We start from the raw sequence: 20,127 nt of genomic DNA, 5'->3' as shown, positions 1-20,127 counted from the left end.
CATTCAGGTAAATTAAGTTTTTTTTAACAGATCAATTAAAAAGAATGAAGACGGTTACTTCTTGATTTAAGTCGTAAACTATGATTCATAAAAATACACAAGTCTACTTTTGATGCTGCCTAATTAAGAAACATAGGAATAAAAACATGAAGCCGATACATGCATAGATTTTGTAATTAGAATCGTTTCTGATTATCATATCTTATTAAACGTCTAGTAAAAATTCAACCGATTGAATAGAAAACAACTGTAATATATATACTATGTATGGGCATTTTCTAAAGAAAATGATGGGTTAAACCTGGTTGAATAACTAGTTAAATTTCCCACTTGTATAACTGTCGTTTATAGTTCCTAGTTTTGTACCAGTAGAATGTTTTACATGCGTTTCGTCATTTTAATGTTAAATATAACATTGCTATAAAAGCGGGAGGTTTGGCTAGCCACAAAACCAGGTTCAACCCACCATTTTTTTTTCTTAAAATGTCCTGTACTAAGTCAGGAAAATGGCCAATGTTATATTATAGTTGTTTCTATGTGTGTTTTATTTTAGTGTTGTGTTTCTGTTGTGTCGTATTTCTCCTCTTAAATTTGATGTATTTCCCTCAGTTTTAGTTTGTAACCCGGATTTGGGTTTTTTTCTCAATCGATTTATGAATTTCGAACAGCGGTATATTACTGTTACCCTTATTCAAAAAGATTTTTTCAAGAGTTGTAATTACACATGAAAAGTTATGTTTGATTGAATAATTATATCTAGGTTAAGACGCAACAATTTTCGATACTTTTATGTAAATTACTTGCTCTTCAGTATGTATATCCAATACTTTCAGATTGCCAATAATGATGAAATATACCAATGGAAAATGATAAAACTACTTGAATTTTCTATTTCAGTATACATTATTGAAAAAATTCTTTCGGTTGTCAGCTCAATATTTCTTATGATATTTAAATGTTCTATTTTCATTGATAACACTTCTTTTGGTTTCAGTAGATTAATATAAGCTACCCATTTTGGTCTTGCATCTTGTCTAAATTTAAATTTTGGTATTGCCCAAGATCATGTATTTCTCTAACTCTATAAACGAATCGTTTTTGAAGTGTACCCACAAACACGTCTTTCCCCGCAACATAATTAATGTTCTTATATGTAGTCAAACAAATGAATCGCGTAGCTGTCCTTAATAACCGTCTGTCACAAATGCTTTGCGTTCAATGCAATATACTAAATCATGTTAGTCTGTCACATGAATTAATACTATTGTTCTATCTCTAGATATTGTATTACTTTACAAAACTGTACAGAGGTGTTGTTCATTCTTGAAGGTTTTGTGGTGAACATCTGTCTTTAATCTCCTTGCCCTTATCTTAATCTTTCGTGCATCGTTTTCTTCTTTGCTTATTAGGTTAATAATGACAGAACAATATACCTCTTGTACATGTTGGTAGAAATTGAAATCAGAGAATAATTCTTCGGAATGGAAATTTATGTATTCATATCCCTGTAGCTATATCATTCCAGAAATCCCCCAGAGTAAACATCCAACGTCCAACTCTTTGTTACTCTGCTATGACGGCAAGCTTTACGGTCTGTAGATATTTTTTCGTAATGTTCGTAATGATTCTACGAAGCAATATGTTTAAATAAAAACTTATAAATCTGTAAACTTGTAAATTTGTAATATTTTCGTACACCTTAATGATTTGGTTGTCCTAACGAAAATATATGTGTCGCGTTTGACAACGGTCATTTGTCTTTTGTTTACTCAAAACAAAGTGCTACTTCACTCGCTGATGAATTGCTTTTAATAGCGATGCGACTTTTTTTTATCACATTTATACTTCATCATAAGCACAACACTCGGTTGTGTAGGCGTTATTAATGCACAAATCTTACTTGTTTGTTCTTTCTTACCTACCTGTTTTGCTACAAACTTTTTGTTTTGGTTTATACGATTTCTTTTCCACAACTGTTTGTTCATTTAAATCTTCATATTTATTGCTTCATAACATACTATCAAAAGTTTGTTAACGTCTCTTATCTTTGTTACAAGAATGATAGAGTTCGGTAGGCGTTATTGAATATCTGTTTCATAGATGACGATGAATATGTTCCAATTGTAATAACTAAAATCCAGTTCCTTTTTCCCTGAATGTTACCTAAACAATCAGACTTATCACCGGGTTTGTACTAACATGAGCAAACGACGGATGTGGAGAAGAATCTGTTTACCAATCCGGGGCACCTGCGATCACTCCCAGTTTTTGGTTTGGTTCGTGTTGCACAGTATTGTTTGTATTTTGTTTGCCATGGTGTTGTCAGTTCATTTTCGACTTTGATTTTGACCCCTTTGGTCATACTGGTATCTTTTGTCTCTATTATAATGCATTAATAAAGTGAATAATATATAACATTGTCTGAAGGAAAATGTTTGGTTTTAAATGCTAGTTATAATTCATATATCTGCCATGGCGGTCGAGTATAGTAAAACCTTCAGGTGAGGCCGGGTACATTGAAATAATGGACAATTAACGACAAATAATCCAATGCTGTACTCATGTTGTTAAAGAAAATATCCAAGTAAATTGACTAATCTATGATTTATTGAAACTCCATTTCAGGAATATTTGAATAATAATTAATATACAGTTTACAAAATGTAGATTCAAAGATTCATCGGTACATCACTTTCACACACATGACACATCACAAATGGATTTCATTACATTCCGCATCAAAATAAGCAACAGTGTCCAATACTGTGCACACAAAAAAACCAATACTATGCGGACAAAACCATGCAACAGTCTGAACAGACAAAAATATCAAAAATACATACAGTTGAATAGTAATGTAACACAACTTTCTATGAATCTATAAGTCCTCCCAAAATCTGCTAGAATCTGCCCAGAATAACAGAATCCTTTTTAACGTTTCATATTGTATGGGTCTTTTGTCGCCTTCAATTCTTTTAAACACTAAAACAGAGGGCTCTTAAATACCAATGATCTCCAAATATTCTCCAACTGACCTAAATAATCTCCATATATTCTCCAACTGACCTAAATAATCTCCAAGTATTCTCCAACTCTTTGTTTACAAAAATAAAACATATAAATCATATAAATGTATTTACTGTGTGACCTATAGAACATGCTATGTTAATCTTATAGCAGGATAGCCCTTTGACATAAGGATGTTCGCTACTCTGTTTCAAAATAACAAACTTTTAAAAAGACTGTTATAAATTGATAGTATATAAACAAAGGAACTAAAAAAGCAGAAAAAAATTAAGGGTCCGTGAGCTTGCTTTCGAGATATAAGCCATTGAAAATTTGGCGGGAAATGATTCTCTCTAGATTTTTCATACATTTAACATTGGCACCTTTTTTCCGTCAAAAAATATGAAAAAATAACAAGGATTTGATAAGATTTTCAAAGATGGCATTTTAAACTATATTTAATCAAATTATGAAAAGAAAAGACGGGGTTAGTGGGCAAACATTTTTAATGGCACTACATGGATAAAACCAGAGGATTCCGAATATCTGGCAAAAAATCAAAAACAAGAGGAGCGAACATCCTTAATGACTTTAACAGACGATAACCAAAACGTTAATATGACAAAATTAATTACAGTGGACGTTAAAATTACACTTGTACATATCTTTGATGAGTTAATAATTGTTAAATTTATAGTTTCTGCAGGATTGCAGTATAGCTTTAACATTATAATTTATATAAAATAATTTTTATCTGAATACTGATCAATGAACGTATGTTGGTACTACTCTTTCAATATACTACATTTTTTTTTTCTTTCCAGGAAACTTTAAAACAAAGGTAATCTTGTTATCTACACTGATTCCACTAGCGATATTGGTTTTGGTAGCAGTTATATTTATTGTGAAACGAAAACACGCACGAACAGGTAGATAAAAAAAAGCCCGAATAAAATAGGTTTTCTTTAAGCAAATACAGTCATACGCCGTGTCAATATTCGATATTGGAACAAATATGTCGACAAATCACTACAGTTGTATTTAAAAATGTTCTTATCTCTTTTATACAGATTTGTTATTAAGTTGGTTTTTTTTCTTTAAAACATATAGAAAATACTGAAAGGCATTTCACGAAATATTATTTAAGAAGGATAACATTCTATGTACAAAATGTAAAAGATCAAAATTAGCATTTGACAAACATTCTGAATATTTCCAGTATGTAACATGAATTATTTTTTTACTTCGAGCTCAGATCCAGAAATTTAGCAATGGGGTATCCATCTACAAAAAGGGTTTCAGTCTAATTTTGGACGATTTTCTTTTTAACCTTACCTAAATCACATAAGAGATACGAATGGATCCACATCACTAAAATTCCTCTGGAGCCTCTAATTATCTTTATATAGAGTGATTTCTATTTCAGAAACAAAGGACAAGAACCACATAAATAACATAATGGAACGTGAAAACCTTTGTACATCGTCTGAAGGTACGTCATATAATACAAATAATGTAAATAAAATGGCTCCTTGCTCTACTTATTACATTTTTACACATACTTCATGGCTCTGACATTGTGCATCTTGTTGGTACAATATATGTTATGCTAGAGACGAGAGTATTGACGAACACAACAATAAGTTCCATACAAATATGGTCATTCTAGTTTGAAAAGATTATAATAGCAAATCAAATGGTCTTTCTCTTCTAAATAGGTAAGTATAATATCGATTTCTAAAATTCAATGAGTCCGAAATGATACCGGTGACTTTTTATAATGCTTTGTATAAATATTCAAAACTATATATCTCAAACAAATTACGGCTGGAATATTATTTATAGCTTTTCTTTTCAAGAATTCCAGAACTTTACGTGTACGTGTTATAAATAATCAGTAGATTATACAGTACAAATTTTGGCACCAATTTTGCAACACCAGAAACCAACTTGTACAATTAAAGTCTCTTCAGTGATGCTCGAGGCCAAATTGTACAATTAAAGTCTCTTCGGTGATGATCGAGGCATAAATGTTTGTAAGCTTATTTAAACGTCGAAGAGCTGGTTAAACATGATCGGATTGAAGATAAATCGAATGAATCATAGCAATGGCTAAGGGATATACTTTGCTCAATTAAAAATTATTGCAAAATTTTATAACAGCAAACTTAAATAAAACAATATCCATTTGAAACTTTGCATTTGTTTCTTTGCAGGAGAATGCATTTCAAAGAAAGAAAATTCTCAAACTGAGGCTAAAGTCTAGTCTAGACTCCTGACTTTAAACAGGCACATGCAGAATGTGGCGGAGTTAAACATGTTAAAGAGAGGGGCAGAAGATACCAGAGGGACAGTCAAACATCGAAAATAAACTGACAACACTATGACTAAAAAAGAAAAAGACAATAACAAATATACACAGCTGGCTTTTTTCTCTCGAATTGCTCACAACTGAATTGTTACAATTAAATTTGGGCACACATTTAAAGAATTACTTCCGACTATGGTTGGAGCACTGGTTTCAGTTTATTGGAATAAGAACTCTCTCTCGATATAGAGACGTTGCAGGAGATATTTATTACAATGTGTGTAAAAGTTGTCTATTATCCAATTATAGCGTTTCTTCACCCTCCTTGTTTGCTTGTGCTCATTTTTGTTTTAATGCTCTCGCAACTGAAAGTTGAGTCCGTTCTTCCGTCCGTCTTTCCGTTCATTCTGTCGTCCCATTATGTGTATAGAATTGTTTCAGATACCTTCTCCTACAGTTTGAATGCTATGAAGTTTTCAATTTGCTGGCTGTTTGCACATATATTGAAGGTATGCATGTGGTCAGTGTTTAGATTTTATCAGTATTTGCTCTAATACGAGGTAACTGAACTTTGTCATTTTTGGTGTATATACTTGCATAAGAAGTGAAAAGCGTTTCTGGATATCTCCTCCTACAGTGAACCATAGACCTATATGCCCCCATGCTCAATTTTTTTTTTTATTTTCAAAAAAAAATTTACATCTGTTAGGGAACATTTGTGTCTCCCCGACACAATAATATCTCAAAGAAAGTCCTTATTGACTATAATAGTACTATTTCTTCAGAGTGGAATAAAGGGGCATCATTTTGTCTAGGTTTTAATTTGTTTCCATCTGCTCTTGCAGTTTTATATTTATGATTAATATTGACAGAAGAATTGAAAACATATATATATTCATTGTGAGCTGATAAATTGTAATACTTTATGTATTTTCAAGCACTCTAATGCGCATAATTATTGCCATATTTTTAAAATGATATTAAGATTTCTGACCTCCTTCGTTCCTTTCTTATATTTCTATCGAATACATCCGCATGATTTTCTCATACTATACTTTACGTTAGTGTTTAACTTGCCGCAACTAAGCATTTTTATTGACTATGCTGAGCTCATCTTTTCTATTAAACACCAGATAGGGGATACCAGAAATTCATATCTTAACTTTCATTTTTAAATGAGAAAACTTTCCTATTTTCATATACAAGCTCTGCAGAACTATTAGGAATGCTAAAAGGAGGTAATGAAAGTTGTAGCTTAACCGAAAGGTGCGCTCAATCTATTAAACTGAAACAAACATTCATACTTCAGATATTGGTAGTGTAAGTCTACTTATTTATATACCAAAAAGACTGACAAGATATTAAAAGTTAGCTGATACATGCCTTTTTTTATCATATCTGCCATTTTATCATCTCAATATCTTGATAACTGGAAGAGTATTTGGACACAAAGAACAAAAAAGACAAAAGCCACATAAAGGTCAACATATAATCTTCAACAAAAGACAAGTGTTTGTAGCATATCTCAAACTTTTAGTTGAGTTGAAAAAAAAATGTTCATGACTAGTTGATTGATTGATATATTGTAAGCCTCATCGTCATATAATATCTCTATCCATGGTAAAAAGGATGGTTATGGATGGCTATTTTACATCAACGAGCAAATAAAATGCTAATTCAGTGCACGCACATGAACATGATATGTGGCAGTTGTCGCTATATTATTTTATGTAATAAAAAAAAATGGATCTACCATTTTGCGTTCAGAATCAAAAATATTTGAGGTCATATGTTTTTTGTAAAATTTTGCAATAAACTTAGACACATTGAATTGAAACGTTAAAGACTTTAAAATACAACGGTCTTGTGGGTCCTTTACTTATGCTTATATAATTTAAACATTGTGACATTGTGTTGATTAATATCGAGGACTGAATGTTGCCCTTCAAATGTCTTGCGGTTATTATTGTCCTTTATAAATGTGTCATTGCCATAAAAATCGTATCTTTTCTTTTTTTTATTAATCTTCAACCTTCATGCATTATGTGGAATTAGAGGAAAATGTAAATTAAACTATTTTGCGTATTATTCATTTGATTTAAACCGGTTTATATTCATCTATTAAATTATGTTACCAGATAAAGTTTTATTAAATTAGTTAATAGATAAAAGCGACATCGAAATCTGGTTTAATCTGTTTAAAGAGTCCGTAACGGTACCAATTTATCTGCACCAGATGTGCATTTCGACATCAAATGTCTCCTTAGCAATGCCCAAGACCAAAATTTAAAGAAAAATATTTCTAAAAGAAATAGGATCTTGTAAACTACAAGGGACAAAAAGCATAGTTTTGAATAATTTGCATATACATGAATGGGTTATCTAACATGAAATTTAGTTTAGAATTTAAGTGTGCATTTATTGTTTTTAATCATATTTTTTTTGGTCATAAAATACACTTTTTGATGAATGATTATTATGCGCATGTAAATGTTTCATATATATACTATGTATAAATTGGGGAAATGATAAGTGGGATATTTCATGTTTTTTTTGTGAAAGATTTTCATATGTTTTTAAAAGATGTGTTATTCCTAAATTATTTCGATGATGTAATTAATTGTACAGTGATATATGATGAGAATTTATTATCATGATCATGTCAATGATTTGATTTTTTAATTTTGGTATTTTAACGCCACTTTTAAGCACCGCATTTTGGCAATTTCGTGGCGGCTAGTTTTTATTGGTGGAGGAAGCCGGAGTGCCCGGAGAAAACCATCGACCTTCGATAGGAAAACTGACAATCCTGGTCAATTAAGATTGGAGTCGAGTGCACCTGCACGAGCGGGGTTCGAACTCACAACCGCAGTGTTGACTGGCTAGTAATTACAGTAGTAAGTACTTAGACCACTCGGCCATCGAGGCCCCTCATGTCAATGAGTCTCATTACAAACTTTTGATCGCATGTATAGGGGAGTTGACAAAATACGTCCATAAGGTTTTCACTGATATTGTGGAATCATTTAATCTCGTTGATACCAATTTGATTTCGTGGTTTTCCTTAAGTCTATAGAAAATTTGTATTTCAATAAACATTTCAATTCGTGTTTTACCTTCACCCACATAATCCACACAAAATTAATATCAATGAATCCATAAAATGTTAAGGTGATTGTTGAAAATTGATGATTTAGGATAATCATATGCATAATCAGTAATAATACCAGGTGCTTATTAAGAATGTCAACTATGTGTATACACTGATACTACTGATACTACACACTGATACTGTTGTAGTAAACAAGTTAAAATCATGACTCACCATCAGAAAGTCTGGATATACTAATAGTCAAAACAGTAGTTCCTGATGAAGGTAAATATAGAAAAGCGATACAGATGCATGGAATTTATAAACGTGTTGTTTTCTTTTTTTACCAGTAGTAGTTCGTGTTGTTTATTCTTTAGTTTTTATTTTGTTTTGGTTTTTTTTATCCTACATCGGTCATTATACATATTGTTAGCTCTAAAATACACCACACTGATTCAAACAAAAAATTCTCTGAAACTGACATTATCAAGATGCTTGATTTCTTGATTGACAACATATTTGTTACGTTCGGAGGACGTGTTTTTCAACAGACTGTCGGCATTCCAATGGGAACCAATTGTACCCCTCTTCTTGCCGACTTGTTTCTTTATTATTATGAGACTGACTTCATACAGGAACTTCTTGGGAAGAAAGATTAGAAGTTAGCAATATTCTTTAACTTTACTTTCCGCTATATAGATGATGTTCTCTCACTAAATAATTCAAAATTTGGTGACTATGTTGAACGCATCAATCCCATCGAACTAGAGATAAAGGATACAACAGATACAGTTAAGTCGGCCACATCTTTACTTGCATCTAGAAATTGACAATGAGGGTCGGTTAAAAACAAAACTTTACGACAAAAGAGATGATATCAGCTTTCCAGTTGTGAACTTTTCATTTCTAAGTAGCAACATTCCAGCAGCACCTGCATACGGGGTATATATCTCCCAATTGATACGATATTCCCGTGTTTGTATTTTCTATCATGATTTTCTTGTAAGAGGGTTGCTCCTTACAAGGAAGCAATTAAACCCAGAGTTCCAAATGGTGAAGTTGAAATCATCCCTTCGTAAATTTTACGGACGCCATCACGAGTTGGTTGACCGTTATGGAATAACCGTTTCACAGATGATATCAGATATGTTCCTTGCTACGTAACTACAATCACCTTCCCTTTCATGAATGTGACCTACCGAATTAGACTCTTTACCAGATTTGTTATAACATGAGCAACACGACGGGTGCCACATGTGGTGCAGGATCTGCTTACCCTTCCGGAGCAACTTATATCACCCCTAGTTTTTGGTGGGGTACGTGTTGCTTATTCTTTAGTTTTCTATGTTCATTGGAGTAAATGTGATCTCCGTAACTGCAGTTACGTATATCCAAAGATGGCGGACGATGTTTCTGGTCAATATTTCTTTTGTCTATTCTGTAATAATTTTGTATTATTCTTCGGTATTTCGTGTCTTATTAAAAGTATTACTAAATTTGAAACTGAAATACAAAGCTTCTTTTCAAAGTTCAACCGCTAAATGGAGAAATTATCAATTAAAAAAATCGCGAGGATATTGGTAATTGTATAGACTGATATCCGTAACTGTAATAAACGTTTAGAGAAGGATATCCGTAACTGTTGAGTTGCGTTGTTTCTGCTTCACTCATTATCTTCGATTTAATAGTTCGGACCTTCATTTTTTTTCGGAAATAAAACTGTCATAAATTCGTCAAAATAAATGAAATCATCGGGATAAAACAAATATGCCCACAATGTTATCTAACAACATTAAAAAAATACCACTGTTTATGACGTCTTCGCCCTAAATCCTTTGGATGTTGGATGTGTAATAACTGATAACTTAGTCTTAGTTGCATGATGTTTTTATTAGTCTTTATTGGCTTGGAACTATCTTTCAGTACTTGCGATTACTCTCAGATCTGTATTTAGTGTCTGTTTGTTTTTGGGATGTACTAGTACCCTCCCACGTTCACTTTGTTTGAGTAAAATTTATTTTTATTTGTATCTCCCTCATGAGTTTAGCCTTTTCCACTGATTTTTTAGTCTGCCCTTATGATGTACTGTTACACCATTGTCCCAGGTTAGGGGAAGGTTGGACGCCAGCTTACATGTTTAACATCGCCACATTCTGTATTTGCCTAGGCCTGACCCAAGTCAGGAGCCTGCAATTCAGTGGTTGTCGTTTGTTGCTGTGTTACTTATTTGTTTATCGTTATTAATTTTTTGTGTATCTAAATAAGGCCATTAGTTGACTTGTTTGAATTGCGTTACATTTGTCTTTTTTGGCCTTTAATAGCAGACTATGCGGTATGGACATTGCTCACTGTTAAAGGCCGTACGGTGATCAAAAATGTTTATTTCTGTGTCATTTGGTCTCTTGTGGAGAGATTTCTCACCGACACTCGTGCCACATCTTTTTATTATATATATATGTTCAGGACGAGAAAAAGTTTTAAAAAAAACATAGATATAGTAGATCAGATCAGAGGGAGTCCTGGATGAAGGTCGAAGAAATTTGGACTGCCACGGGAATGGCATATTGGATAGGGATGGAAATTTAGCTTTGCCACATGCCATATATGGACCCCTCAAAGAGTTGTTTCAAGGGTTATTTACGTACAAAGAGCACGGAATTCTCTCTACACGAGGCATCTGATTTAACGTCCCCATTCTGACCGGACGTGGATGCGTACTTGTGCATCCCACATAGCAAAACGGACGCCCCACTTTGGCTACGGTTTGAGGGGAGGTAGACCAATGGAGACCATTTTTCCAATCCCCAATCACTCTTGGGGGTCTTGAAATATAGTGTTTAGGTACTTGTTGTTTATCATCTGATGTTTGTGATATGTGCTATTTTAATTGTTTTGTCTTTGTATACTGTTAATCTTTACTCTATGTTACTGTTTGATTATTTTTGTTGGGTGGCTCAGTATTCATACATACCGCCATTATGTTACGGTGTTATGGTCATTTTTTACTCTTGCCTTCAAATTGGCTTATAGGCTTTATCTTTTAATTCTTTATATGCCATTTTGTGTTTCTCTGTAGAAATAGTTTTCAGGTTTGTTTTATAGTGATTAAGATTTTAAAATAATGTTGACTGTGATGCATTGTACCCCAAATTTTGATATTTTGACCTATCATGTCTGTTTGCTTTGCTAAAAAATTGTTGTTATATAATAGAATTCGGTTTGACTCTCAAACAAGTGAGGTTCAATCTACCATTTTCTACATAAGGTAATGCTTGTACCGACTCAAGAATAGGACAGTTGTTATCAATTCGTTTGGTGTGTTTGAGTTTTAGATTTTTTTCATTTGCTGTCCGTTCTCAATTTTACTTAATATATATTTTATCTGTAATAAGCTACCATATATCCGTCCTCTACCTGGCTATGCATGCTGCTGACTATATTGAAGTACAGAATTGGTAGCCTGATCAACATTTTCACATGATAATTGTAAGACTTCGAAGAACAAATCTGATTCATATTTATTACACTTTTAATAACCGGAGACATTCATTTCATTTCAAACAAGATTGAATTGTTTAGAACTAAAATCACTTACGGATATCCATATTTCCAGTTACGTATATCATTGACTATTTATTTATTTCAGTTACCCATATCATCACGATATTTTAGATTGCTGTTTTCTCCATTTAGCGGTTGAAGTATGAAAAAAACACTTATTATTTCAGTTTCAAATTTAGTAATACGTCAAAAACGACGCGAAATACCGAAGAATAATACATTATTATTACAAAATTGACAAAAGAAAAATTGACTACAAACATCGTCCGCCATCTTTGGATATACTTAACTGCAGTTACGGAGATCACATTTACCCCAGTGATGTTGTGTCATGTGAACTATTGTTTGTCTGTTTGTCTTTTTTAATTTTCAGTCATGGCGTTGTCAGTTTATTTTCGATTTATGAGTTTGAGTGTTTGACTGTCCCTCTAGTATCTTTCGTCCCTCTTTTTTAACATGTTTGAAGATCTATGTTTTCAAATCAGCTTAATCCCTATACGTAACGTGTTTTATTTTAAATCTACAAATATGTGTCGTGGGTTCTAGGTATTGGTGAAATTTAGTCTAACTTATACACAATTCGAATGGCAACGGTATATTTGTTGACCTTAACATAGTCCACAAGAATTCTCTACGAAATTACTTAATAAATTTAGAATACAAGGAATTCGGAAAAGGATTATGTCTGGCAATGGATAAAACGGACATAGTAAGACCGAGATACTCTTTACAACTGATTATTGCTGTACAGCTCTTTATTAAAGTTGAAATGAAAAAAAAAACATTGTTAGTGTATAAACATGATTAACTTTATAGTTCATATAAATTGCTCAAATATGTAATTTGGACTATGTATGATAGTTGTCTCATTGGCAATCATACCACATCTCATGTCTTACGAACACTCGTTGATCTATCTACAAATACCCAAATGTGGATCAGCTCTTGTCCCAACTACATGTCAAATTCGTTGTTGATCCCGCAGACAAATATCGAAACTAATTAATGATTAATGAATGTACAGTTTACTCCAAAAAGAGATACCAAAGAGATATTCAAACTCATACGCAACACAAAAACAGACAAAAATTCCATGTTAAAGTACGGAAAACTATCAAAACACAAACAACATTACGAAATACACTGAGGACTTGTCGACACGTGCTTCATCAAAAAAATTAGCTTTTTACTCACAAATCATTTACAAAAGACGAAAAAATGTGTGTCTGTTTTATGTTCCTCTTGAATCGGTTTTTTTAATGGCACGTTCTCCTAAATAACAAAAAATCACATGCAATATTGCTCGTTCTGCCAAATATTCGGCAGTACCTATTCCGATTTATTTCCAACTGTTTTAACAGCTATCAAAATGAGGCATTAGAGGTGCTGTGAAAATATGATATGTATATCGCAATGAACGTTATTGAATGATTTTGTTTCACTTTATTTTATTTGTTCTTGACATTAGAAGCAAAACCTTTTTTCCATTTAGTATATTATGTGCAATAAATTGGTGGCTATTTTCAATTTATGTTCGGCTCCGAAATAAAAAGATGAGTTTAAGCCGTGTACATATATCCATACCGATTAAATGTGGTTGCATTTATGTAGCCGATTGAAGCCTCGGGACGAAGTGAAGCAGATATGGATAAAGTATTTCAATGATCTATCACGGTACATACAATCTTATGGTGCATTCCTATTTACAACATAAATTTTACTGCACAAGATGCGTCTCTTCAGTGTTGCTCGAGGCCTACATATTTTGAAATCCAAAGACATGCATTAAAGAGCTGACTAACAGAAAAGGACATAAAGTATATCCACAAGTCTGAAATGAACCAGAGCTCTGCATCTAGGAGATATTTTCCTTACTTTAATATAATCTTTTTGAGTTTATGATAGCAAATGAAATAACACAATCTCAGCTTCGAAGTATTAGCTACTGGACTATTGATACCAATATGAACTAAAACTTGGCCAACAGAGGTATCGACCAAGTTGTGGTAATATGAAATGTACAAATGTAACATTACCATAGTATAAGTATACTTTACATGTACATTTATCAAATATTCATAATTCTAAACTGTTTGAAAGAAAAAACATACTTTTGTTTCATGAGCATAATTGCCAACGCGGTTTTGCGTTGAATCATTTACAACTTCATCACGGATCTGGCCAGTTTAAGATATTTGTATATGTTCAATGCGACTTTTCATTGGTACAGTGCATACTGTTGACAATATTCATTTTGTTTGTGTATGTGCATGATTTGTTGTGTTTTGACAATTTTACTGCATCAGATTTGCATATTGACAGCTAATGTCTTTCGAAGTTGATCGAGATCAATATATTTGAAAACCGAAACCTGATAAAAAAAAAAGTTGAAGAACGTTTATTAGGATAGAGGATATGTTCCTTATGTCCTTATTATCTACAACCACGTTCCCTGTTCACAAATATGAGATACCAAATTAGACTTATTACCGGGTTTGTTCTGACATGAGCAACACGACGGGTACCACATATGGAGCAGGATCTGCTAACTCTTGAGATAACCACAAGTTTTTGGTGGGGTTCGTGTTGCTTAGGCTTTATATTTCTATGTTGTGTTTGTCTGTTTGTCTTTTATCTTTTTTAGCCATGGCGTTGTCAGTTCATTTTCGATTTATGAGTTTGAATATCCCTCTGGTATCTTCTGCCCCTCTTTTATCGAAATAGGCAAAAGTATTTTCAAACCATGCAGTTGAAGGAATCAGCTACAAAGTATGAACGCGGGATATACATTAAATTCCTTGAAACGAAAGAATTTTTAAAAACGATCAAGAAGATATCAAAATAACACACAAACTAGTAAGTCAATGCAAAACTGACGACAACACTATGACAAGAACGATAAAAACAACTTATAATATCTAATTTTTCGAAACGTAATGTAAGAGTTTAATAGTTGATCAAATGTTTCTATAAATTTTGAACTATATCAGATATAAACATTGTAAATTCATTTGAATAAAACAACTCAGTTGATGAAATTTAAAGAAAGTGTACAAAGTACAAAGTTATCCTTATTTTTACATAAGTAGCTTGCTCAATTTTAGAACATAATTAACCTGTCTCAAGTCGGGAGCCTATAATTCAATAGTAACTGTTGTCGTTTGTTGCTGTGTTACATATTTGTTTCTTCGTTCATTATTTGAACATAAATGAGGCCATAAGTTTTCTCATTTGAATTGTTTTACATCTGTCATTTCGGAGCCTTTTGTAGCTGACTCTGCGGTGTGGGCTTTGCTCATTGTTAAAGGCCGTAAGTTGACCTATCGTTGTTAATGTCTGTATCATGTGTTTTCTTGTAGAGAGTTGTCTTTTTGGCAATCATGCAAGATCTTCTTTTTTATGTATGAAAAGAAAAGATAAAAAATCAAAGAAAAATGTTTTAAATGTCAATCAGGAGTCGATGCCAAATCAATAGTATTGATATCGTGATATATCCACAGCTTAAACAGATAAACAGGGGGAAACTTCATAGTCGAATAAGGTGTAAAAAAAATCTTTAAAATGATTTTGTCCGTTTTTCTTTGATTTTATCATTTTCTTTTTCTCTCATATATAATTTTTTTGTCAAAATTGAGGTATTAATGATATTTTAGACGTTCAAATGATATAGATAACTGTCAAAATACTTGAAATGTACAAAATTACCTTCATCAATGAGATTAAATGAAATAATACACAAAATATATACTTTTTTTTTAATTTAGAGAAAGCTTTATATTAGTACATTAGGTCACGAATTATATGTAAATCAAATTCTTAAAAAAAATCTAATGTTTATCTAAGGAATGACTTAAATAATTTTCTGTCTATGAAGAAATAACATCAAACATGTGGTGCACACTGAATAACCCGCATGGCGGGTTATTTTTAAGTGTGCACCACATTTTTTTTTGTTATTTCGAATAAAAAACAGAAAAAATATTACAGTCATTACTTATAATCTAATTCTAAATTCCATTTTAAATCGTAGTTAACCATGCAAAAACATTGATGACGTCACGGTCACATTATGTCTATTAGCTGATAAACAAAACAACGTCAGCCAATCAGAAGACGTGTTACATCCAAAATTAAATTACATATACATATATGTATAAACAAGCACAGTACAGATTTGATAGTCAGTAATATCTAGTTCAGTAACACCATTATGTAAAATATGCAACGATAGTTCATTGATGCATGTTTATATAATGCATACAGTAGCTTTACATAATTGTTAAATACTATAATTAAAGTTCAGAAAAACAAAAAACCATTATGTTAAATATAAAATACCTATACAATACAGTGCTTGTTGTGCTTGTTGATAAAAATGATAAAAAAAGTACTAAGATTGAAGTCCATTTATTGTCGAAACATGCAAAATAATTGTCAGCCCCCCTTCCTCCCCCCCCCCCCCCCCCATCCCCCCAACCCAGTAAAGAAAATATTGGTTAGATTGACAGGTTAAGTGACACAAAACACCAGTTTAAATACATTATGAGATACTGAAAAATCTTTACTTGAAAAAATAAAAAGCCTTACCAGGCTCGATATAAAACTTAAAGAAGATAATTTGAGATTTTATACATATTTTAAAATTCTCGTAAAGTACATATTGCTACTAGATTTTTGATCAATTAAGCACTTTTTAATGCCCTTTAATAAAAATATTACTTGAAAAATTCCATCCGTCTAAATATTTTTTGGGATTTGATTATATGAGCAATTTTATTACAAATTGTATCGGACTATATATATATATATGTTCAGATATAGATTACTTTAAACATTTGTTTGAACTTTACTATATATTTTTGTGTCTTCTATATAAAAGGAATATCAACTGCTGTCCTTTGTTAAGTTCCAAACTAACATATATAGTTAACAGTGAATACACTCGATACTAAATATAAATAATACCCACAAGGTATCAACAGTTAAGTAATCAGTATTTCTATGTTGATATGAAGTACCATTGATATGGTCATAATTATAAACTCATTCTTTAAAAAACTTTTAATTTTTATAAAAAAAAAACAAGCATTATTTACCACAGGAATATATTACCTTGCTGTGTTCATGGTGTTAGGCTAACCATTCGGAATTTCGGGTCCGTGAGTTTTCACTTTTATTGCCCTTTTTTTCACTTATCACTGAGGGTACAAACTTATTATACTAGTGCCAATGACTTATGATGAGTTTGATTAAATGTATACAATTGTTTGCACTAAAGAAGTCTAGAATGGCAATCAAAACGCTAGTTTCGCATTCACAATTCTAAGAGAGTGGAAAAAATGTATTCCTATTGCAAGACATTTGAAAAAAATGCTAGGGATTTATACATGGTGTACATGGTCAAATTACCATTACTCTAAAAAGAATACTGGTATAAGATTTTTTTTAATCTAATAGTGTGTAATATTTACTAATAACACAAACATGTCAAGTTTTCAGGAAAACCATTGAAACAAACTCAAGTTATGATACAACATGAAAGTAATTACTAAAAAAGTTCAATAAAAGATCTAGAGATGCTCAAACTCATAATTCGAATACAATCTGACAAGGCAATGCAAGATAAGAAAAAGACAAAAACACAAATAACAGTACATAAAATAAAATTACATTCTGAGCAACACGCGCCCCACCAAACAAAAGGGGTGATATAAGGAGCATAAGAAGGGCGGATAGAACCGTTTCCTTTTAAAAACAACAAATTTGGAAATCAAATGGAAACTCTCTTTTATTATTTACAATAATTCAGTAACATTTTGGGGAAATAATTCTGCAATAATTTGTGTAAGTGCGAAACACGTGCGAAATTTCCTTAAACCAATAGTCTAAATCCCGTTACTCTGTTATAACAAAGCGAAAAATAACTTAAATGAAAACAGGGCTTTATTTCATTTATTCTAGTGTTTTCACATATAAAATGAATATTATTCAAAGCAAATTTGAGTTCTCGTTGAACTATTTTGATTATTTAAAAACATATTTTAAGTTGATAAATTTTCAAATTCCCAAAATAAATAACACAACAACAAAAAGTCCAGCAAGTTAACCGGATTATCAAATCAAAATAATTAGTCATACTAGTTGAGTCTAGTTCGGGGAGTTTTTATTTTGAGATTGTCTGAATCACTTTTTACACTGAATACAGATAAATACACCTACATCGATTTTTAATATATCTATGGAAGTACAAAAAAGCAGAACCTAAACGCTACCTATAACATTGGGTTAATTATTCCTTGACATTTTGTTGATTAATGAAAAATTGCATTGAAATGGATGCTTGATTTTGTGGTTTAATCAAATGATATATTCAAGTCAGCACAAAAATTCATTTATATTTAAAATATCCTCTTCAATTATACTCGCCGTCACGTAAAATTGGTACCATGTTTTTGGTTGATTTTTTTTTAAATAACAACCGCATTCATTCGAGATGACGTTTTTCATTTAGCGGAATCAAATATCATTCCAAACATCAACTACTGTCCTACCTTTTATAGTGTTTGCACTGTATAATCATGACCTTTACATAAGGATTATTTTGTATGGTGGAATCCGACATTGTTATTACCGGAAGTGTTGTCGTGGAGTTCCACGTGCTGTCTATTTTCTCGGGTCTCACGGAGCTTTTCATCATCTTTATTGCTTAAATGCAAAAAGCGCGGGAAATTGTATCACATCATTGACAAGGATATTACCGGAGAGTAACGAATGTTATGTTAATAAGGGATCCTCATAGAAACCAAGATGGCGTTTTTACAATGAAAAAGAATCTTGGATAATGTGAAGATCAGGATTTTACAGTGCAAACACAATAAAAAAAAGTATGACAGTAGTTGATTTTTTGAATGATATTTGATTCCTCTTAATGAAAAACATCATCTCGAATGAATGCGGTTGTTAGTTTAAAAATATTTCAACCAAAAACATGGTACCAATTTTACGTGACGGCGACTATAGTACCTACTTAATAATGATTAAATAATAGTATTTCACAAGTAATGCAAATTTAAGTACACCACAATAGTCTAACAAATATATTGAGTTTATGAGTGTAAGAGCATCATTAACAAGCACACATTTTGTCTTCCATTAAACCATCGAAATAAACTCTTAATTCAAGGGAATAAATATGTCATATAGACAAAATTAATTTCATGCTTTTCGAGGTTTTTTTTATAATCGAAAAGATATATTTAATGACTCGTGACGTCAAAATCCCTTCAACACAGATGTTTTATTGTCTTGTACTATAAAAGGTTTATGCATAACATTAATATATATATATATATATTATCATATATTCTTTTTGGATACGTACTAATTTGTACACAAGAAAAATTAGTCTTATGATCTAAGGTAGGTAAATTATTAAAGCATACAGTGCAATAAAGATTATTCAATTGTGTTATAAAAATATATATATATACATTTTGCAAGAAACTTTAATCGATATTATATCTTCAAATATCTAAGTGTTTGTTGCAAACTTCAATTTTTTTAAATAATATTTAAATTAGGGGTTACATCTTAATAAATCAGCTGAACGTTTCATCCACCTACTATAACATTTATAAGTGAAGAGGAAACAATCTTCTTGATGATACAAATACGTGTTTATATAACTGCTATATATCTAATGAAGTTATTCCAGTAAATCGCATAGTTCAGATCTCTTATTATATTTATACGTTTGTCAACTGGTCAAAGTAAATACTTTGTCAAACTTTTATGAAAATCAAAAGAGCCAAATCTATTTTATCCAAAGTTTTGGTTACTTCCTTTAAGATGAATTCATTATAAGTCATATCGTTCAAAAATGTATCCAGTTTAGGAGGTGTTTGATATACTCTCTATTGCTTTTTCTTTGGTAATGCTCCACCAATGTGCTGGTATATCTGGGAGTTTGAAGCCATACATTTCTGCAAATTCTTGCTGATATTTACAAACAACCCACATCCAGTATTTTGAAACATCAGACGATGGTAAAATATCCCAGTCTTTATGAGATTTCTTGTAATCTTTGTAGTATTTCCATTTCTCCTTTTCATCATTTTCATGCCATTTGTATGTTTTTTCTGTTGATATGCTGTAATTGCAG

At 31.8% G+C, this 20,127-nt stretch overlaps 1 protein-coding gene across 5 annotated transcripts in view; it reads left to right on the top strand.

The window, feature by feature from the left end:
- The window catches only part of LOC127718053 (uncharacterized), a 65,574-nt gene extending 59,936 nt beyond the window's left edge, over positions 1 to 5,638 (top strand). For 4 of the 5 annotated variants that reach the window (XM_052223955.1, XM_052223954.1, XM_052223956.1 and 1 more), the window contains 3 exons: positions 3,831 to 3,935; positions 4,433 to 4,498; positions 5,223 to 5,638. In XM_052223955.1, coding sequence (XP_052079915.1) covers positions 3,831 to 3,935; positions 4,433 to 4,498; positions 5,223 to 5,272 — 221 coding nt within the window. In that variant the 3' untranslated portion in view covers positions 5,273 to 5,638. The remainder of the gene's footprint in view (positions 1 to 3,830; positions 3,936 to 4,432; positions 4,499 to 5,222) is intronic. The other variant, XM_052223957.1, reaches the window with a different exon arrangement.
- Positions 5,639 to 20,127: the final 14,489 nt, after the last annotated feature.

This window comes from Mytilus californianus, unplaced genomic scaffold, assembly GCF_021869535.1.
Source record: "Mytilus californianus isolate M0D057914Y unplaced genomic scaffold, xbMytCali1.0.p SCAF_10, whole genome shotgun sequence".
Classification (NCBI taxonomy): Eukaryota; Metazoa; Mollusca; class Bivalvia; order Mytilida; family Mytilidae; genus Mytilus; species Mytilus californianus.
Note: the sequence above shows the minus strand (reverse complement) of the source record. Positions and strands in the feature narration are given on the sequence as shown.